This window comes from Papaver somniferum, chromosome 3 (genome assembly GCF_003573695.1).
Source record: "Papaver somniferum cultivar HN1 chromosome 3, ASM357369v1, whole genome shotgun sequence".
In the NCBI taxonomy this organism is placed as follows: domain Eukaryota; kingdom Viridiplantae; phylum Streptophyta; class Magnoliopsida; order Ranunculales; family Papaveraceae; genus Papaver; species Papaver somniferum.
Window position 1 is genome coordinate 148,621,506 of NC_039360.1, and position 23,718 is coordinate 148,645,223.

At 35.4% G+C, this 23,718-nt stretch overlaps 1 protein-coding gene across 1 annotated transcript; it reads right to left on the minus strand.

Annotated features, from left to right (window-relative positions):
• Window positions 1–679: 679 nt before the first annotated feature.
• LOC113360089 (pyruvate kinase 2, cytosolic-like) lies at window positions 680–1,509 on the minus strand. Its single transcript, XM_026603636.1, has 3 exons — window positions 1,294–1,509; window positions 992–1,069; window positions 680–773 (listed from the first exon to the last, which is right to left on the minus strand). Exons 1-3 carry the CDS (start codon window positions 1,507–1,509, stop codon window positions 705–707), a joined length of 363 nt encoding a protein of 120 aa, XP_026459421.1. The 3' UTR covers window positions 680–704.
• Window positions 1,510–23,718: the final 22,209 nt, after the last annotated feature.

The following is a 23,718-nucleotide window of genomic DNA, read 5'->3' on the forward strand; positions in this document are numbered from 1 at the left end:
TTCAAATACCAAAACAACAGTCACACAACCTTCTGACTTGATGTCAGACGCACACCGTACCATTGTACCGCAGACTCATATTCATTAATAATCCGGTTTGCACCATGGAACTTTCCTCTGAAGAAATTAGATATGTAAAACAAAAAAATTTAAAAGAAGAACAACACCGCTGCTTTCGTGAATCTACCAAAACACAATTGCATCCTTATGGCAAAGAATATTAATCATGTTTCACCAAAAACATGCAAGTTAAGTGTCATACTCTCTCTTACTTAAGATGCCATAACAAAATATTTCAAAAAGCGCCCTCTAGATGGAGGGAAAGTGAGGGATGCGCCATCTCAAGGTTTGTAACTACGGTACGGTGTAGCATAAAGAACTCTGATGATCAACATATTTTTTGTTCCAACAAATAGCTTATTTATAATGGAAAACTTGTTGATTGGTCCAAAGCCTATATAGTTATTTATAGTAAGGTCCAACCAGAATTTTTTTTTATCCGGAGGTCCAAAATTAATAAAAAAAATAGAAATGACCATAATACCCCCTATTACCAAACGTGTGTGTCTACACTGCTTACAAATTTGAGTACATATCTGGCACACTGCTCACAAATTCGAGTACATATATGCTAACAAATTTGAGTACATATATGCCGCACTGCTTAAAAATCTGAGTACATATCTGTCGCACTGCTTACAAATTCAAGTATATATCCGCTGCTTACAATTCGAGTACATATCTGCTGCACCGCTTCCAGGTAAAGTACATATCTGTTAGAATCAATTATAAATAAATTAGCACATATTTCAGTATTGTGCATATGTACTCATGGATCAAACAAAAAAAATGACAAAACTCTGAATAAAACAGAATCAAAAGAAGTTTCTATCAGTACGCCTTATACGTACTGCGTATTCATGAAATAAAAATCAACTGCCTGTAAAAAAGAATTGATGAATCCTCCAAATGTCAGAGTTCAGTGCCGTACCTCAAGCCAAACTGATGTAGTTTCACTTCCCGTGAACAGGTATTGACCTAGAAAGATGGTGTCTCCTTTCTTTACTGCCTGCACAAAATCATATAGCTTAGGATAACATAGTCACACAGGTATCGCAAAGACAACAATTGGAAGGTTCAAGGGAACATCTACACTGTCATCCTTCTTCCTAATCATTGTTTTCCAATTTTACGATATACATCAACAGAACGCAAACATATTCGAATTATGTGACAACAATTCCCAAGCCCAAACTGAAATTACACTATGATTTAACCAAAATTTCAGCACACCTTTGCTAATCCATCATAATTGATTGGCAATACATCTGAAGTTGCTTCTTTATCTTGATCCGGAGTCAAAACAACCGATGATTCAGCCTTCAGTGCAATCGATTTTTCACTTTTATTAAGAACTTGCAATTCATGGCCTATTGTATCTAGCATAACCTGAAACAAGTGAACAACAAGATATGCACATTTATTATCAATTTTCACTCTATAATCCATAATAGCAATTCCAAAAAAACGATTCAAAAACTGCAACAACAACGAAGATTATGACAATTCCTTAAACAATCCAATTCAAATCAACAAAACTTACAACACAGAGCTTCTTAGTACTCTTAACAAGTATGATTAGTATGATTTTGAGAAAATAAAGAAAGAAAATAACTAGAAAATCAAATTGAGAGTTCAAATAAGCTAAAACCATCAAAATCTAACCAAAAAATCGAATAATTACGATCAAGATTCATAAAAACAGTACGTCATATACGTACTGATGTTTAATACACAAGCAAAAACTGAAACCAAACATATAGAAGCATAGTAAACACAGAAAAATCAGTACGTCATATACGTACTGATGGTTAATACATAAAACTAAACTGAAACCAAACCAAAAGCCAACAAAATGAAACTAAAATTCTAGATCTACAAACGAAACAAACGTAAAACATGATTTTATAACTAGATCTGGACTATTTTCATCAAAAACCTTCAGTACATCATCTATGTACTGATGATTAATACACAAAATCAAACTAAAAACAAACCAAAGACCAACAAAACCGAGTTAGAACATCAGATCTAATAATGAAATGAACATAAAACATCACTATCTATCTAGATCTAAAGTATTTTTACCAAAATTGAAGTAAAAAATTAACGAATCAAGCATGAAGATCATAAACACAAAAAAACTGAATTTAATTCCTCTTTTCGGAACCTTAAAATCTGAATTTTGAATTTTTTTCCCCATGATATCAAGAGATTTGGATCTCAGATTAAGATAGAATCAATAAAAAACTTAAAATAAAGATCAGTATAGGTAAATCAACTTACGAAATACCTCAGAATCAAATAAATATTTCAGTATTACATATATGTACTCATGGATCGAACCCAAAAATCAATTAAAAAACGCTGATAGAATCCAAAAACAATGAAAAAACTTTGAATATAACCGAATCAACATCAGATCTAATACCTATACATTAGATTTTGCTATAAACATAAAAATTTCTCTAATCCGAGAAGAAGAAAAAACCTAAATTAAAATTAGCTTTTGAAGAAGAAAGGAAAAATGAAAACCTAAACGATACCAACAGCAAGGAAGTGAACCTACCGATTAATCTTATTTTGAATTCACGAATTGATCAACACCTCAGAAGATCTTCATAGACGGAGCTTTTCACCGAACCACAAATGAGAAAATGAAAAAGAAGAAGAAGAAGAATAGATCGAGAAATGAAGAAGAAATGGATTTGGTTACTGCTTTATATACTTAAAGGTGTTTTCGGTATTTAAAAATACGTCCTCATATGTTCCACATGTGTGCACGACCTGGGCTTAAAAAAATTGGTCGATTTTCATGTTTTCTTTTAATTATGGACCTCTGATTAGTGGGCTTTAATGGGTGGACCTGCCACTAACTAAGAACACTATACTGGTACCTATTGGTAATTCCTACATTTATAATAGCTTATTTATAGGAGTCCATTCTCAGACATAAGATTTTGTTATTGGATGACGCCGATGTTAAAGTTTCAACTGGATTGACAAAATAGTCTTCTAAACGGGATCATACAGCAATACCTGGAAAGAAGAGTGTTACAAATCAATAGAAAATACCGCTCATGCTGCTAAAGCAGTAATGAAGATAAGCACTCTGGTAGACGTTCTCAAGAACTGGGACCTGGTTAATAATATTGGATGTCAAGAAAGGGAATGAATACTGATAGGTGTCTTAAACACCTAGTTTTTTATCTATTGTTTATGCTTTCTTTTCGAGTTTTCTTGTAAATTATGTATCTTATGTTTGCTTTTGAGTTATTAGGTGCAATGGAGTCGTTTGGAGCAAAAGAAGGAGAAATTAGCCATTTGGAGCGAAAAAGGCGAAAATGTCAATCCACAGGCGATATTTGGAGCACGCTAGGTTGCGCAAGAGGAGTTACGCAGGAAATTGAGCTGTCAGTTTCCTAGAACTGACAGTTGAAATAAGAATTAGGTTGACGGTTTTATGAAACCGACAATCCATTTTTGAGCTGGTTGGCCCTTAACCACCACAGCTGGCGCCCATAGCACTGGTTGTCATTACCCAACCCTAAAATCAAGAGAAATGTTTTCTCTTCAGTCTTATCATTACTGTTCCTATCTAAAATTCAGAGAAGAGAGAAAGTCGAGTTATGGCTGCTGCTGAAGAAGAGATCGATGGGTTCGTTGCTGGTGAAGCTGATGCTGTTGGAATTTGTGAATTCGTCAAGGATTTGTCACTACTGCTGAATGGAGCTCGACAAGGAAGAATTGTTAATGGGTTTGTTGGTACAGTCGATTCGAGAAAGAAAAGGGGATCGAGTTCGATTCAAGCAGAGAAGAGGGGTTTCTGATGAGTTAGGAATTTGGGTTTTGCTGCCATGGATGTTACAAGGGTTTGAGGACAAGATTACAAGGAAATCAGGGTTCGAGTAAAATGGTGATCTCTGAGAAGAGGAGAATTCTCCGTTGTTGCTGCTGCTGTCGAGTTGAGATTCAAGGGTTTTAGGTTGAACTCAGGGAAAGAATGATGGTGCTGGTGATTCTTGAGTGGGGGTTGGTTGTTGTGAAGAACGACAGAGTTGGGTTGAATTTGTAACAACAGAGAAACCACAAGGAAGATGAATTTAGGGTTTGTTCTTGAACTGAATTTGCTACAGATGTTCACTGCAATTGGTGGTTGAAACAAGGATGAGCTAGTACTGGCTTGAATCTCTGGTGGTGCGGTCATTGCAGTGGTGAAACTGATGGTGAGATGAATTGGTCCTGGAAGTGATGATGCTGGATGTTGATTGCACATTGAATGAAAAATTGAGCTGCAGTTCAATTGTAGAAGGATATGGTCTGGTATTGCAGGTGGAGTTGTGAATTGCGTAATAAAAAGGTGGCACTGGATTCAAAAGGGAATGAAGGTGTTACAAGCATAGTGCCAAGAAAGTGCCAGGGTTAGATGGATGAGGAGTTGGCCTTGAAGTAATTTGTGCAGTTGAACTGTAGCACAAGTAATGATGGCATTGCAGGCGCAGGAATGGCTCGAATGAAGGAATGGATGCTTTGCTGGTGCTAGGCTTGCGAGCTTGATGCACTGAGGCTAGTTCAAAGGGATTGCAGGCCATTGCAGGTTTGAAATTAAGATGGATATGAAGAGTCGGAGAAGAAATCTGGGAGCTGTTGCTGCTTGAGTGCCTGGTATAGGAAGATTTAGTTGATGGCAGTAGACTGGTGGTAGTTCTGATGGGTTTGAGTGATAGAATGAACTGAACTGGAGTGTGTGGAAGTAGAGAAGGTTGCTTGCTGGTGAAACTGAGGCAGCGTTACAGTGGGAGTTCTGTTGCCGTAATGCAGAGAAGAATAATCAAATGATCCAGCTGTTAATGTTGTATTGCAGTGCAGGTGGTACAAGTTGATACTGTATTTGGGAGGCAATGTTGCTGTTGCTTCTGCCATTTTGAGCTGGAGTTGAAGGTGCAGGGATGTTGGAAGATGTATGTTGGTGGTCATGACGGCTGCAGCTACAACAATGACTGATGAAGGAACTGCAGAAAGGAAAGGAGAGAATGATGCAATGGAGTTGGAGAGTGGCAGAAGCTTGAATATGAAATGCTGCAATGAGTAAGTTGTGGATGTTGTGCACTGTTGAAATGGGAAAGAACTGAGATTTGAGAGTGTTGTTGAAGTTCTGATGCCGGAAAGAACTGATGTTGATGATGTGGTCTGTCGAAGCCATGGAGGTAATGCTGCAACAAGACAACATGGGTCTGATTTGGTTATGAAAGTGCTGATGCTGGTGCAGAGTACAGGTGAAATTGGTGGAGATTCAATTGAGGGTTTTGGTTCAAATCTGGAACTGTGGGATGTGTTTGCTCTGAACTGAGATTTGAATGGGTATAGAGAAGATGAATATGATATGGGTGTTGCAGTAGCAACAGCAAGGAGTTGTGTTAGGAGGAGATTCAGAAACCACTGACAAGGGTTTGTGCTTGATACAGTGAAGCAGCTGAGATGAAGAATGCGGTTGAGCTGAAGAGAAAATCAGTGAAGTCAGGTAACAAGACAGGAAAGTTAGCTGGGGTTGTTTCGAGTTTACAGGGAATGTAATATGAGATGTGGCTGCTGACGAGAACACAAGGGATTTGAGAAGATTCTGCAATGCAGCTGAGACTAGTGAAGAAGCTGTTTATGAGAAATAGATGAATGCTAGGAGTGCAGAGAAGGACTTAAAAACGGCCTGAAATTATGGCCAAGAACATGCCAGAAATGCGTAAACTCTGCCGGATTTCATCAACAGCGAGTTAACTCAGTGAGCCAAGTTGACTGACCGATCAAGTACTTTACTCAGGTGAGCTTGGGCTCTGATTTGTGGGCTTGGATTTTGGGACTCCTTTCTGAAGCAACAGTGGGGCCTATGCGGTGGAGACTTAGGTTTTGGCAGAGAAAGTATAAAAGGGAGAGACACCTCTCCATGAGTGAGAATATTATCTTCTCTTCTATTTTTGCCTAGGGTTTGAACATGATAGTTTTATTGCTTCTTCTTGTTTATGAACTCCATGAATATGATTAGATAACTCTCTTTTAGTTAAGAAATAAGTTGGAGTTCCAATCATGATATGCAATGAATTAGTTTTGTCTCCATATTTTGTTGCTTATGATTTACTATTAATATTGTTATATGATTTGAATGCATGTTTAGTCGAGTCGCGAAACGGTTGAATTAGTTTTCATCTCTATTGTTAGATTAGGGTTATTATACGCAAAAGTGATAATTCCTGATTGCAAGTAGCATAATTGTGAGTATTGCTTGTAGTGATACATCCTAGTAGTCACAAGTGGATCATAATCTTTGTTAAAACGGATTAGTGCTTTTACACGTTCGTTTGCATTGATTAGTCTTATTTCATAGAACTTAGTGTTCTTAGGGAGTTAAACTTAATTGTGCTTTTACACTTTAGGTTGTTTTCTAGGTAGAATTCACATTCACATCTTTTAATGTGTTTGTTGATGACAAGAGGAAATTAGCGGGATATTCTTGCGATAAAGGTATCCTAAGACTTTTAATAAATTGAGATTAAATATCAATTCTAGTTATTGTTGAAAAGCATGTTTGTGGATGAAAATGATATCCTTGACCAATCCTTTCACATATTTGAATTGTGTGCTTTATTTCTTTGTTTTGCTTTTATTTTATTTTAGTATATAAAAATCAGAAAACCCCGAATTGTTATTATAAGAAACCGAAACATATTGACAACCCAAGACCTCTCTGTGGGAACGATCCTTTTTTATCCTTGCTATATTATATATTTTGAGTAGTGAGAAAGTATAATTATTTTTGACGCCTACGACAGCGATCATATACACATGATAATTCTGATACTAAATTAATTTGGGTAATTGGTTCCCACCAAGTTTGCGAGTAACGGTGACAGCTGACAGGCTTATAATTTGTTAATGTGCCTGGCCATCTACTCGAGGAACACATGAATTGTAGAATACAGAATAAGCAAAGGTCATATTGATGTTGAACCTATCTAATTTCTACCATTAAAAAATTAATCAGTACCTACTATGTCCCCAAAACGGACAAGGGAGATCTAGCTCTCTTCTTATCTGGTCGTGGTTTGTGCCCATTTTCTATCCTCGCATTTTTAGGGGCGATCCTAAAAGAATTAGGGGCGACACTAAAAGACAAAAAAGTCACCCAAACGTAAATTTAAGCTATCCCTTATCTCCGAAATTTTTAAATGGCAATTATGCCCTTCCATAATCGGTAGCCTACAACGTAATCGGTAGGTAAAAAGTGAATCGGTAGTTTAAATTGAAACGCTACTATCGATTAGGGTGTGGATTTTTCGGCTAATATTCCCTTTTATAATCGGTAGATAATCCAACTTGTATGACTACCGATTATAAGTAGCCCCATATTCAACCTTGGCCAAATTCCAAAGTTTCTGAGGGGTGTAGAGCCGACCATAACCACTTGGTTCGTGTTTTAGATGTAGCCAGAATCGCAAGCTAAATAGGTTACAAACCTACCGATTATATGTTTCCCCAAAATGAGTTTTGTCTAAAATCCTTCATGTAATGAATTTTGAAATCTGCTATAATCGGTAGAGTATCCAACTTATAGACCTACCGATTATAAGGAGCCCCAGATCCAACCTTTGCCAAATTCCATAGGTTTTGAGTGCACAGAGCCAACCATAACCATTTGGTTCGTGTTTTGTATGTAACCATAATCGGAAGATAAATATATTACCAAACCTTCCGATTATAGGTTGCCCCAAGATGAGTTTTTTCTAAAATCCTTCATGTAATGAATTTTGAAATCTGCTATAATCGGTAGAGTATCCAACTTACAGACCTACCGATTATAAGGAGCCCCAAATCCAACCTTTGCCAAATTCCATAGGTTTTGAGTGCACGGAGCTAACCATAACCATTTGGTTCGTGTTTTGTATGTAACCATAATCGGAAGATAAATATATTACCAAACCTTCCGATTGTAGGTTGCGCAAAATGAGTTTTTTTTTAAAATCCTTCATGTAATGAATTTTGAATTCTGTTATAATCGGTAGAGTATCCAACTTATAGACCTACCGATTGAAATAATAATCGGAAGCAAACTCTTGTAATCGGTAGTCTGGGGTCAATATATTAGTGTTTGGAAATTGTTTTTGGGTCATTGTGAGATAACTTCCGATTGAGTGAGAGAAGAAGAAGAAGAAGAAGAAGAAGAAGAAGAAGAAGAAGAAGAAGAAGTGGGTATATGTTGCCAACTTCCGATTGTTGCCAACTTCCATAAACATCGATGGGTACGCAGAAGGACGTGAAGTTGTTGAAGTTCAAGGTTCACTACCGTTTAGAGATGACGATTTGGGGTATATTTTGAATGATCCAAACTTTGATGGAGATGAAACCCTAGACGACGCTTTCATGGAAGAAAATGGAGAATCACCCGAAATCGAAGCTAACGATGCGTCAAACATACTGGTATATTGTTAACAAACTCTAATACCAATGTTATGTGCGTTTGTGTGTGTTTTTGAACGTGAAAATTCGATTATTGCATGCATTGAATGCCATGAACGACATTTAATCGGTAGCTAATTGAGTACAATATCTACCGATTATCAACAACCGGAGATTCGTTTATGTATTAAGCTACCGAATACGTAAAAAATCCCCGAATTGAAAGCTTTAATTTGTCACAATCAGAAGCTTTATACATCAACAAACCTCCGATTGTAAAAAGTCGCCCCAAATACGAATTTCCCCAAAAATGAAATATTTGTAATTCTTGATTTCATAATCGATTGTTTATGAATTCACTTATCCTCCGATTATTGAAATTTTTTTACACAGATCAATTGTACATTTTTCTATTTCATTAATCGGTAGCCTATGGTAATATAAGACTACCGATTTTTGATAATCGGTCGGGTTGTATAGTACTTGATTACCGATTGTTGTACAATCGGTTATGTATTCTCTAATCTTCCTTCCGATTTCTAATGCATAACTTGTTGTTATGGTGCGTAGGTTGTTGTAGCGGTTGATGACGATTATTATTTGAGGCCTGATACTTCCCTACACTATGCAAACGATTTGGTATGTTCATGAATTATCTTTTATTTTTCCAATCATGTATGTTAGATGGTTATGCTTATTATTTTTGTTTTGTTATATGCGCATTTAGATATTCAGAATTAAGAAGGAGGCCAAGTAATGGCTTATGAACAAGGCAAAAGAGAAGATGTGCATGGTAGTTCAGAGCCATCAAGGGAATACAATTCCAGAAGATCTCAAAAGATTTTGTCACCTATAAATATAGGCAGAATAACTTAATAACTTCTCTTAAAAAATATTCATGCTATTTTAAAAATTCTCTTGCATATATTACCGGTTTTTAGATTTGTTATAACTAAAAAGATACACAAAAGTATATCGATTTTAATATTAGACAAAATAAGAATATTTCCATTAAATAATTTATTTATTTATTTTAATATGGAAATAGAATTATTTCATATATATATTTATTTAAATAATATCCAAAACACAATAATATTTATTTTTTATAATTCCAAAAATTTACAAGAAACTAGTTGGTAGTCGCGCAACAAGTTGCGCTCTAACTCCTTTTTTGAAATTATCGGATTTTTCGAAAAAACAAAAATCGTTTTTTTTTTCCTAAGGATTTTCTTAGATTTTTTAGCATCTTCTATATATGGCATTTATTCGCCGCTAATCCGAAGGCCTGGATTTTATTAAAATCATGTAAACGTGGTGTAAGAAAATACCAACCCTACCGACCACTATAGAGCATCAGCTCGTATAATTCCTATTAAAAATAAACGTCCACGAAATGTAGGGGGTATAAGTTGCTTTTCAGCCAATCAGGAGCGAGGGTTTTGTTCACCGGCCAATGAGAGGGGAGGTTACCGCAACTCTCAACGTGGAGTGAGAGATGGCGTGAGGTTTTTAGGTTGTTGATTATAACGATCAACTTGAGGACAAGTTGCATTTCAAGGGGCACGGAATGTCAAGGCACCGATTTTATTTTTTGGCTAGATATATTTTAGGAATTTACTTTTCAATGTTTAGCCAATGTTTTAGTCTTATGATCCAACTTAAGGACAAGTTGTGTAAGGGGTTGGGGATCCAACACCAATTAGGAGAATCTAGTTATTTTAGGAATTAGTATAGTGAAAAATACTAGAACCCCCTATTATATGGGTTTAATATATAGAAGCCCCGCTAAATGGATCCTCCCATATCAACTCCATACTTTCACTTATTAATATTTCTAGGCCCAGAACTTTAGATTTCAGGACTTGATAATAAAGTTTAGGGTTTGGGGGAAATTTGTAATACCAAAAATACCTTTTACTATATATACCTAATGAAATAGGCCATAGGTTTCATTTCCAGATTCATTATCATTTTCACTTTCTCTTACTTCTCTCTCGTCTCTGCTCTGAAGAAAACTAGGGTTTTAATATCAAACAGGAGAAAACGATTACAGAGAGGGATGATTTTAGCTTTATCGATCTCTGCTGATGTCTACAAACCGATGAACAAAATCATTGAATCTCAGACCAAACCTACACAGACTTTTCTAGGGTTTTCTTTATTCTCATTTGATTTATAGATTAGTTTATCGATTTAGAAGCTCAATCATCCAATCGATTTGATATGTGTCCTTTAATCTGAATTTTTCAGATGATTCGAAGATATATCATGTAATCGATTTGATTCAAATAGGTTTAACAACTACGAATTCAAATCAATCAGATGATTCCAATTTGTTGTTTCGAAGCTACTCTAGGTAAGGTTTTCGATTTGATTATATATGTTTTTCTCAATTAGTAGTTCTATTTTCTTATTAGTTTGATTAGGTTTTGATTTCTGTTTTGGTTGATCTATTCATATCAGAACAGAACAATATGATTTTCGATGAATCAACAAGTTTTGATTCTAGGTACGTTTAGATTGTTGTTGTTACTGGTGGTGTTGTTGTTTAAGTTGGATTTGTTGTTTATACTACTTGAAATCTCATAATTCCAATGGATTCAGTTATTGACTTGTTGGTGTTTTTATCTTGAGTCCTACACATGTTGAGTTTGATAACGAATTTGTGGTGGTATTGGTGGTGGAGGTGTAGGTTCTGGAGGTGGATGAGGAGGTGGTTGTGGTAGAGGTGGTGGTATTGGAGAAGGTTTGGAGGAGGATTTGCAGTCAGTTGTGGTGTTTTTTTCCAGAATTGATAAATTGAAGAGATGGTGAGAAGAAAGAGGATGAACCATTTTAATTTTCTGCTGCTGGTGCTAATGGTGGTGGTGGTCGTCACAGGTAATTAGCTGATTCCAATTATTGATTTTGTTAACTTGTTTACGATCTGTATCTGTAGATATCAATCAAATCCCTGTGTTGTACTAGTATTATTATGTACAAATTCTGCTTCACTCAATACTCAAAGTCTACTATCATTGTGTATTTGTTAGGAAATGCTATTTGAATGGTTACTCGTCAGTCTACATTCTGATTGATAGACATTTTGGTAAATTTCTGTCTTGCTGAATTGGGACTAAATCTAGTAGTTGATTTACACCATCAACTTTTTCATCACTCTTTAGGGAAACTACATTACTTGCTAAAATCGCACAAGAAGTTTGCTAATCTGCTCTGCTTGTAACAACAGCAACTGAGAAGTTCCTAGATTCTTGCTTATAGATAGCTCTGATGTTACAAATTTTTGATCTCTTTGTTTGGCGATGAATCTTCCTAGGAATTGACAGTAGTTTTGGTGTAGTATCTAAATAACTTAATACTTTTAGTACAGGTTTTGATGGAGTTAATGAATTCATTTTTGCAAACGAAATTTAGATGAAGTACAGAAAGAAGAATAAGTTAAGACAGAAAGGGAGTTAGTAAGAAATGAGTTTATCGAACTTAAAATTTTAAGCTCTTAAAGTAGAGAGGATAGGCTTGGGGTTTTATATAGACAGTGCAAAGGACTGGAGTAATGAGATAATTAACAATGGTCAAATTAGTCACCTACCATCACTAAATTTGATCAAGTGCATACAGTGAATCTACTATGGAGATAATCACTTAATTAATCATTAATTAATGATATGATCATGTGTGCAATTGACACTTTCAATTTCAAAGTAAAAAATTTGATCCCCATGCAAGGGGCTCTCTCATGGTAATGTTTGCTGATTCATGCATGACTTTTTGTTGTTCCATTTTCACACACCTGTTTGGAAATTATGTTTTATAAACTACTGAGCTATCAATGTCGTCGTATTTTTTTGGGACATTTTCGATTTATTTTTGAAGCGCTGGATGAGGGCTTACTGTCTTGGAGGAAACATATGCATGTTTTTGTTTTGAGTAATTATAAAATTTTCAATTATTTAGAACTGTATGAGCACTATGCAATTCTGTTTAGTTTAGCATGTTAAAAATGCTAAATCATTAAAAGTTTGCTACTGTCTGAGGCTCTTGGTTTTAGAAATGTATCTTTTTTGTTTCTATAAGGTTGATGGGCTTACGTCTGTTCTCTGCAAAATTAACTGTTGGCCTATGCAAATGCAGGCAATTTGCTGAAACATAGCGTATCTGATGAAACAGGGGCTGTGATATTATCTCCTGCAAAATTTGTAAAGTATCTGCCAAGCACCGGTATGTTGAGCTGAGAGCCATTTGTTTCATGGTTTCTGCTATCTTGTATTATAATTTGCAGTCTTTGGTTGCACAAATCATGAAGAGATCCCATGGACTGAGACAGGAGCTGGGTACATTGTTGAGCCAAAAGAAAAAGCTTCCGCTCATTTCAAGGTTTGATATTATCCCATATTCTTTAATTTCAAATCAAAGTTCTTTTTCAGTTTTGAAGTTGAAAAAGGCATGGATGTGTAACAGCGGCATACACATCTATATGTATGTGTAACTGCTCATTACACATGCATATTGTATGTGTAACTTCTGCAGACACATCTATATGGATGTGTAACTGATGATTACGCATGACGGATGCGTGTGTAACTCCCAGTTACACATGCTAAGATAGGTTTTCATGTGTATTTTCCCATTGCATCTCTATGAGAATGGATTGGGTATGAGATGTTCCCTGTCTCAGAACGGTCACAGGCTTCAAATTTTGTGGAGCTGAAAGTTACATATACTCAGCAGTAAAAATGAGAGTTACGTCTTAGGCATTTAGTATATTTAACGGGAAAGATCCCTCCCGGCCCCAGCTGAAGTGTTTTTGATAGCATTTTTGCATTGTTTTTGGATGGATTTTGCTTTTGAATAGAATTTTTGCCTTGTTGTTCCCAATAATCTGTTAATGGGGGTCTGTAATGTGTGTATACTTTATGCAGTGTAGTGGTGGGTGTTAAAAAGAGCCTGGTCTCATATTTTGTCCTCTTGTAAGCTAACTTACCTGTTCACTCTCTATACTTTCTGGACTATGGAGTTCTGACTTTACGGAATAGTCTCCACAAACTCCACACAATCACACTGCTCTCACAATCCATGTGATCCCATTTCCCATACTCTTCCGATTACACTTTCCCTTCTTCTCACAGGAAAAGTTTTCTAATCTTGAGATTTGCGCAAGATGAAACTTTCTCATAATTTCAAACATTTTTACTGGGACGGGGAACTGTAAAAATAAGAACGCAATTATTTTTGTTTTTGTTTTTAGTATGCAGATGCACGGAGTGGGAAAGTATTAGCGAGCAGTGGAACAGTAGTCTGCTCATTACACATGCATATTATATGTGTAATTTCTGCATACACATCTGTATGAATGTGAAACTGATGATTACGCATGACGGATGGAGTTACACATACTAAGATAGGTTATCATGTGTATTTTTTGTGATCTTTATTCTATAATTTTGCCTTATAATTGTTCTATAATATTTATTTATTTTTTCTTTTGTTCATCCAATCTAATCCATGGATGTTTATTTCGTTGCAGATACGCAAGCATTTTGGAGGGAGGAAGACAAGAAGGAAAGGCAAAGATTTAAAATTCATAAAAACACAAATCAGACGTTAGACGCATGTGTAACTCTCAATTACACTAGATAGATGCATATGTAACTCTTAATTACACTAGACAGATGCATGTGTAACTTCTAGTTACACATGCTAAGAAATTATTGTAAATGAATATTAAAGTAATACATGTATTTTTTGTATGCGTTCTTTTTTAGGTCTATTTTTTTGATGTGTAACTTTGCATTACACATGGCATAAGGATGTGTAACTTCTTGATACACATGCCATATGCATGTGTAACTTCTGTTACACATTCACACTGTATATTAATAATTTTGGGCGTAGATTTAATAATTTTGGTCTTAAATTTATATTTTATTTAATTTGGGGCTTGATAATATATAAAAGGGCATGGATGTCTTTTAATAACTCGGGCCTAGATTTAAACTTCTTTTAATTAAGGGCGTCATATTATGGGTTATCCATGGGTTGGACCTTAGCCTAATTTTCCCTATAGTATATCTTTGCTTATTTGTTATTAGCTTAGAGTTCAAGTTATGTTCACTATATATTCATAGTTTGTTCAAGGGTTTAGAATATCAAAATCAATATAATTAATAAGTTTTGTTTAAAATGGTGGTTGATCTCCCATCAACAGATCAATTTATCCCTTTTTAGTATCGGTACCCTAACATCCGGCTTTCTGCGATTCCATCCTCCTATCAAAGGATGAGGTAATGCATTTTTATATTTTAGATTTTTTATCAATGGATTCGTTCTTTGGATTATAGAAAGAATTTTTGAGGTTTTGCTACATACGGCTTTAAGTAACTTGGTGTCTTTTTGTTCATGCCCATCGAGATTCAGATTAATACAAGGTCGAGCGAGTTATATTTTATGTTATTTTATTTTTAAATTGATTATTTGAAATACATAAATTTTACTAACATTCCTCCTGATTTTGGTGGGTAGCAGTGGTTTCTGCTTTTGTTGCTGGGTTGGTGGTGCAACTGGTTGGGCATTATTATTTGGTTTATATATTTTTTTTTAGTTCAATTTCGTTTTGATTTTTTCCTAATTCTCTGTTTAGGTTTTCTGTTTGTACACCAGCAATCCGAAATTCGATCAACAGCAAGGCAACAGTTGGACTTATGCAGGGACAACCATCTGTTAAAGCCATCGGAAGAGCCTGGTTTCGAGTATCAGACTATTCCATTATTAATTAGGATTAAGGATTTTAAATGTACATTGCAAACAGGTAACAACTTTATTTATATCCCCATTGTTAATTTGGGTTATTAACCTTTTTTTTAGTGTGGTTTTCACATCATCCATTCAACTTTAAGCAAAAGAGCCAAATTAAAGTAAATAGTTCGTACTCAAGATTAGCAGCAAGACTTTAACCATTTTGGTGATATCAACTGTGTCATCTATGTAGTACATGTCCTTTATTTAGCTTCATCTATTACGGGGTTTTATTTGTTTTATTTGAATTGAAGCCTTAATACTCTACAAGAAAGATAGTGACGTTCTCTCATGTCTGTATGGGCTTACTGGAAGAAAGGTTGCTTTCCTTGTCGATGCCAGCCTATGCCAAGTGCTTTCTTTTCTTTATTTGGTAAGATTACTTTCCTTTGTACGTATTATGTGCAAATATTGAATGAAGAACCAGAATTTATGTCTGTTAATTTGCATTGTTGAGCAGCCATAAGGGTTTGTTTTCATCGGATTGTATAGAAGGTGATCATTTTTTTAATTTCCTGTTCAAAAGAGGTACAACTATTTTAAACACGTGAACTCTTCAATTTTGTTAACATTGAAGGATGACCATGGGCAAAAAGCTACAAGGAGAGCTTTCTCCATTTGATCAGCTTTTTGAAGGTAACCTCCTTCTAGCTTTATTTTTCCCGTTTGCTTTCAGGATGCTGATGAGATTGGTTTTAAGGGGGTCAAAAAATGAAATATCCTTAAGAGTAGAAAGCATGGAAAGTTTTATTAGTACTATAGTACAGTTGTTCTAGGATACAAAGAATTTGAATTGTTCACTATAAAAGCCTTATTACTGCATTCTTTTAGATCCCATATATATAGGTTAAGTTTTATTTTATTTTTGCATCTCTTAAAGTTCTTGCTTGGATTTTGCTGTTTAATTTTTTCTTGCTTCTTCAAAGTTCATAAGGTTTTGAGGTTTTTGCAAGTGCAGTATAATGTGCTTATGGAAGTTGAGTGTAGGGTTTGGATCAGTTCTTTTTTATTGACTTGGGATTTTAGATTCTCTAATTGTAGCTCATAATCAATAGCTTCCTGCATTTATATTGTCTACTTGCATAATATCCAAGCCTTTTCGGTATTGGCTTCATGTCTCTTTTTCGAAATGGTCAAGACGTGTTCCATAAATTTAATCTCAAATTTGGAATTACAATGAAATCAACAAAACTCAATATTTTGTAAGTTTGTAACTCTCTCTACTATAGTTCTGATTTCGAGTTGTGAGTTGTAGTTTGCCTATCAGTTTTTTTTAGAGCAGTGCTTCGTGGGTCAGCTTAATAAGCTAACAGCTTACTGTCCCTCTTGGATCGTGATCCGTGCCGTTTATTTTTTTTTAGGGAACTGCAGTTGGCAAAGCTATGATATTAAAAGTAGTCCTTTTTATTTATTTTCGTTTCAAGTGAAGGTAGAGACCGGTGTCCACCATACTGCAATGCAAATATCAAATCTCGCAAAAATAGTTGATTAGTCAATTTTTTAAGTACAACGACAATATAGATACTGGCACAGGGTTAGTTTAGTAGTCATTGACAACATTGGTTCTATTTTTATATTTTCATCGGGTTGGCCATCAGATTACAAACCATGTTAACAAAAAATAGTATTTCTAATTTAGTGTTTCCTACAAAACCTCGCGTTTTTAGGGCCCCTAAAAAGGATTTAGGGGCCAACAATAAAACAAAAAAGGTCACCCAAAAAAAAATGTAGCCAGTCCTTATCTCGCGTAATTTGTAATGGCAAAATTATCCTTATATATTCGGAGGATATGATAACATTTTTATCCTCCGATTTCAATTGGAAGACAAAAATTTACCCAGACTTCCGATTGTAGTCGATGCAGTATTAGAATGATTTCTATTTCATTTTTTCCATTTCTTTTTCATTTTTGAGTTGTTAGAGTTATAAAGCAGAAGGTGAAGGAAAAAGGGAAAACCCATTTTATCACTACAAAAATGGATGGATATGAAGAAGAAGGTGAGAATCATGGCGAAGACGATTTGGGGTATATGTTGAATGATCCAAATTTTTGTGGAGAGGAAAACCTAGACGACTCTTTCATGGAAGAAAATGGAGAATCGCCTGATATTGAAGCTAACGATGCATGTAAAACACATGTATTGTGTTAAGAAACTCAAATACTCGATTTGCATGCGTTTGTTTGCTTTTGTAAACAAGAAAAACTGATTATTGCATGCGTTGAATCCCATGAACTACCCAGATTCGGTAGATAATTTCTCGAATAAACTTACGAATATAACACACTGAGTACCAAATATGTATATTCGGTAGTTCCAAGATAGTAGTTTACTGCCGAATATGAGAAAAAACCCCAAACTGGTTTTCCAAAAAAATATACATACGGTAGTTATGTAGAGTTATTTACCCCCGAATGGCCCCAAAAACGAATTCCTCAAAAAATTTCAAAACTCAGTATTCTTATCCTTTACAATCGTTAATAATTTAACATTATTTGACTGCCGAATATAACAATGACCTCAAAATAAAATTTCTGAAAACTTGAAAATCAGATGTTTATCGATTAAAGTTATCTCCTGGTTATTTATATTCGGCTGTTTTACTATATATTTTAGATTCCGATTATATCATTTTTTGCACTCAGTAAACTGTGTACATTCATTTGCATAAATCGGGTGTTTTGGGTAACCGATGGGATTCCGAATATAGTATATTCGGCAGTTTGACTTATTTAATAACCTCCGATTATTGTATAATAATTTGTTGCTTTCATATGCAGGCCGTTGAAGAGTTTGTTGATGATTTCTATTTGAGGCCCGACACTTCCCTATACTATGCAAACGATTTGGTATACTCATTACTACTTTTTTTTTTCAAAATTTATATGTTAAATGGTTATGCTTGTTAGATTTGTTTTGTTTTATGCACGTTTAGACATTTGGAAGTAAGAAGGAGGCAAAGGAATGGCTTATGAACAAGGCAAAAGATAACATGTGCGTGGTAGTTCAAAATAATCATGTTAGTGACACTCGATTTGAAATGATTTGTGAGCGAGGTGGGACACGAAAGAGTCACGAGGGAAAGAATAGTAAGTACGTATGGAAGACGAATAGGAAATACTGAAGCAATACCAAGAAGATAGGATGCCCATTTAAGATTGTCTTCTATAAGCCCGATGGTATTAAAGGTAAAGAGTATAAAATGTATAAAGTTGATAACGGTTGTCACAACCATGATGATCCGTTGGATTTAATTGGACATGTAATGGTTGCCAAGTTAAAACCACAACAAATGCAGACGGTGAGGTCTATGCGGATCCAAAAAGCGAGTGCGATCTTTTCAAATTTTGGGAAAAAACTGATACTTTTCAAATTTTGAACTTGCAATAATCGGAAGTAAACTTAGTTACCCAAACTTCCGAATATGGGTTGTATAACCTTCTATATTGTCCCTTGGAACCACCTAGAGCCATGGCATGGTTTGTTTTTGAACTTGTAATATTCGAAGGATAATTTTTTTTTGTAAAGTCCCGAATGTACGATGGCCCAAAAATCAGAATTTGGGAAAAACTGATTCTTTTCAAATTTTGAACTTGCAATAATCGGAAGTAAACTTAGTTCCCCAAACTTCCGAATATGGGTTGTCTAACCTTCTACATTGTCCCTTGGAACCACCTAGAGCCATGGGATGGTTTGCTTTGAACTTGTAATATTCGGAGGATAATTTTTTTTTGTAAAGTCCCGAATGTACGATGGCCCAAAAATCAGAATTTGGGAAAAACTGATACTTTTCAAATGGTTCAAATTTTGAACTTGCAATAATCGGAAGTAAACTTAGTTACCCAAACTTCCGAATATGGGTTGTCTAACCTTCTATATTGGCCCTTGGAACCACCTAGAGCCATGGCATGGTTTGTTTTGAACTTGTAATATTCGGAGGATAATTTTTTTCTGTAAAGTCCCGAATGTACGATGGCCCAAAAATCAGAATTTGGGAAAAACTGATACTTTTCAAATTTTGAACTTGCAATAATCGGAAGTAAACTTAATTACCCAAACTTCCGAATATGGGTTGTCTAACCTTCTATATTGGACCTTGGAACCACCTAGAGCCATGGCATGGTTTGTTTTCAACTTGTAATATTCGGAGGATAATTTTTTTTTGTAAAGTCCCGAATGTACGATGGCCCAAAAATCAGAATTTGGGAAAAACTGATACTTTTCAAATTTTGAACTTGCAATAATCGGAAGTAAACTTAGTTACCCAAACTTCCGAATATGGGTTGTCTAACCTTCTATATTGGCCCTTGGAACCACCTAGATCCATGGCATGGTTTGTTTTGAACTTGTAATATTCAGAGGATAATTTTTTTTTGTAAAGTCCCGAATGTACGATGGCCCAAAAATCATCCGGAGTAATCGTCATCTCCCCAAACGGTATATGGAAAGTATCGGTCTCAGGATACATTCTCTCCACGAACGCCGATATGGCCACACGATCATGTTCCAACAATGAATTCTCGGCGGCATTAGCTAACCCCAAGTTGGCAACAATTGACTTGAACCTTTCACATTCACCGGATAAAGGCCACGCAAGCATTTTTGTTGGTGCGGCGGTAGGTTTGAGTAGGCCGACCGCATCTTGATGATCCTATTAAAGCACATAAAAAAATCCTTAATACAAATATTACGATATAACACATAGACAATACATTAATAAAAAATAGTAATTTTATTACCTCGGTTTCATATATTTCTCTGTCCCATGAGTCTTTGTATCCAAATAGCAATTTTCCTCCATCCGCCGGTAGCCCAAGGATTTTGCCTGCTGGAATACCCTTCTTCTTCAAGTGCTGAGGGAAAAGATGTGATGCTTTCTTATCAATATCCTTCTTTACACCATCTTTTCCTTTTTTGGCTTTTTGGGTACCACTTGGTTGTCCTTCTTCTTCTACTCTTGGCACTGGATCAACTGGTTCAATTTCATGGTGGGGTGTAACTTGTGGAGCAGTTGGTTCTGCACTTTGTTGAGCGGCTTGTTCAACACTTGGTTGCACCCCTTGTTCACTGCCTTGTTGTTCTACACTTTGTTCAGCACTTGGTTGCACTCCTTGTTGACTGCTTTGTTCTTGTAAGCTTTGTTGAGCACTTGAATTATCTTTGGCACTCCTTTCCCTCCTAGCACTAGCTGTCACTTTCTTCCTCCTTTCTCGACTTTGTCTAAACAATAAAGAAAGGAACAATATTTACAAACTATACAATCGGAAGACAAAGTATGGAAATATAACCCGAATGTACACATTCGGACGTAAGAAGACACATATTGTTCCCGAATACAAAACAATCGAAAGCTAAATAAACATATTTACAACCGAATATGCATCAATTGGAGTTCAGAAGCTCTAAATTTTTCATCCTACACAATTGGAAGACAAAGTACACAACTATAACCCGAATGAACAAATTCGGAAGTAAGAAGACACATATTTTTCCCGAATGAAAAACAATCGGAATATATTTAAACATGTTTACAACCGAATATTCATCAACTAGAGTTCAGAAACTCTAAAATTTTATCCTACACAATCGGGGGTATAAAATATTATATTGTCTTCCGAATAAATACTGGCCCCAAAATGGGATTTTTCCTATATCAGAAATTTTGAGATTTTTTCAATATATATATATATATATATATATATATTCGGTAGTGAGTGTACTTCCGAATACTGTGTGTCTACTTAAATATATTCGGGAGCCAACAAATTCATTAAACTACCGATTATTACCAGTTTGTATCCAGGAAGATATGGCCAACAATATTCGGCCGATAACCATCAAATATTTCTCCCGAATACTGTCGATGTTCTTGAGAAATGAAGAACACGACTACATTCGGAAGTAAATAAGCATGAATATCGCCCGAATCTGTATAAATAACCGAAAACCTTAGAAATTTTTTTTCTCGATTCGTCGAATTAAAGCGAAATAAACCCCAAAAATGATAGATTCTTACCTAATTGGGGCCATTTGAAGTTGACGAAGTGTTTGGCTATCGGAATCGCGACCACCGACTACATCGAATGGTACTTCTTCTTCGCGTTCTTCTTCATTTGCAGCAACAATTTCTTTATTTCTTGCTAAAATCCCAATATTTGGATCGATACCCCGAGCAACGTTTTTGGTTCTAGGTCTGTGGGTTTCATTTCCCTTATCCATTGTTTTATAAACGAATCGACGATGTTTTGATTTTACGATTCGCGGCGATGTTTCGGTTGAACACAAGAACGAGGGAAAGTTTTTTTTTCTTCCACAATCGGAAGATAATATGAAACTGGAAGAAGAAGAGTTGAAATGGGTAGAATTTTTTTTGATTTGGTTTTTATACAGTTTTACCAGAAGGGCATTTATGTAACTTCAATATCATATAGGGTACCCCTTAACTAGAGTCTTTGGCTTGGTATAAATTGATGGCCCCTAAATCCTTTCGGGTGGCCCCTAAAAACGCGAGGCTATAAAACCTATAGTTGTGATTATTCGTTGTCATTATTCCATATGCATCACTGTGGTCGTTAAAAACGATGAAAATATTCCACTGTAGAAATTTAGTTTCACTGAACCAGAATATATTCCAATGCACCGTGCAACAATGTCTTATAGTTATCATTTTATTTTGTTCCCTTCTTGCATTTGATGACATATACTCTCTGTATAATTTAAATTATGTGGCCAGATTGATTCAGGATTGAGACTGCCTCTTATGTAATCAGATGTGGAGACAAATGAGCATTTGTTCGTTCACTGCAGTTATGTCTTCGAGGTATGGACTAATCTTTGGGAATAGGGTATCAAATAGGTTTTTTCTGAGTTTTCTCTGATCATGTTAGGACTAATTTTTGGGAACGGGGTAACAAAAAGTCGAAGAAATCCAACAACATGATTAGGAAGATACCAAGTTTACTTCCCTTTGCTATGTGGTGGTGGATTTGGATGGAACGCAATGCTAGGTTTTATGATAATCTTGTTAAAGATTCAAATCAAGTGATAGCGGACATAATTTGTTCAATTGTGGTCTACCCTCTGATTTGTTATCAGGATTTACTTTGTAATTGGGATGTAGTTGTACACTCATCTGTGTAACTTGTGTGTTTTTGATGTCACTGTTTTGGTGACTCAAAACCTTTTAATTTAATTTCGCTCTCTGTCAAAAAAAATTTAATTAAATTCATAATATAATTTTAATTTCATGTGGAAATATATTTAGGCTTGTGTAGAAAAAAAGAAAACTGAAAAAAGGCTATTAAGTTAACAAAAAAAGAGCGGCTCGAACCCATTTTACATTAAATACATACATAATCACGACCGACAATCTGGATGGATAAATTTTAAAAAAAAAATAAAGTAGTTGAACGAGTTTTTGTTTTTTCGTGGAAATTATGATGTATCGCGATCATAATTACGCTTTTGCTGATGAAGGAAAAGCATAAAGATTGGTAAACCAAAAGGAAAGAATATATAAAAGAACATAAGCATGAGCTCTAAAATTTCATATCACATATTGAAAAAAAGATCAGATCGATATATCTTTTAATCAATTAAGGTATTGTTATGAGGTTTTAAGTATTTTGATATCTTCAGTGTCTTGAGTTTATTGTGTTATTAGTTATTTTATTAATATTATTTGTTTCTAATGAAAGTAATTCAAAATATGGCTCTTATAGTTATTAAATGGAAAACAAACCCGTGCGCAGCACGGGTGGAAAACTAGTCTAACGAAATTTCATCCGACGAATACGAATGGTATTTCTCCGAGCCAATGAGAACGCGCGGTTACGCTCACCAGCCAATAGGAGAGAGGGTAAGCTCCACCAGTGCTACTTTTATTCTGGTGTGAGGGGTGGTATTGAGTTTTTAGGTTGTTGATGGGTCATATTAGACCTTAAATATAGAAAGGTGAAATATATTTTGGCCGATCAACACTCCCGTTCCCGTTTTACCTACGTGTCTCATTTATCACGTTTTATTTCCTTTTTAATAGCTCCACACATACGTTGTTTTTTTTTGTTTTTTTTTTTTGATGCAACAGAACTATTTCATTAAACCATAGCATTACATGTCATTCAGTGCTGTAACAGAACTAGGGTATGACCCGTGCCGTAACGGCACGGGCTTTGGGGTTGGGCTGCCTCTTAATGCGATCTTATGTTTCTTATATATTAGCGATTTGATGCACAAATAAGCTTCATTTGTGTTTTTTTCCCGTAACTAACACGTTTAATTATGCGCAGTACTTTAAAGAGAATGGACGGACATCTCGTTACACTAAAACCTTCCCTAGAAATTGTATTTTTTGTTCTACATTGGAAATTAAAATTATAATCAACAACTAAATGATAGGTTAGGCCTGGTGATGATAATG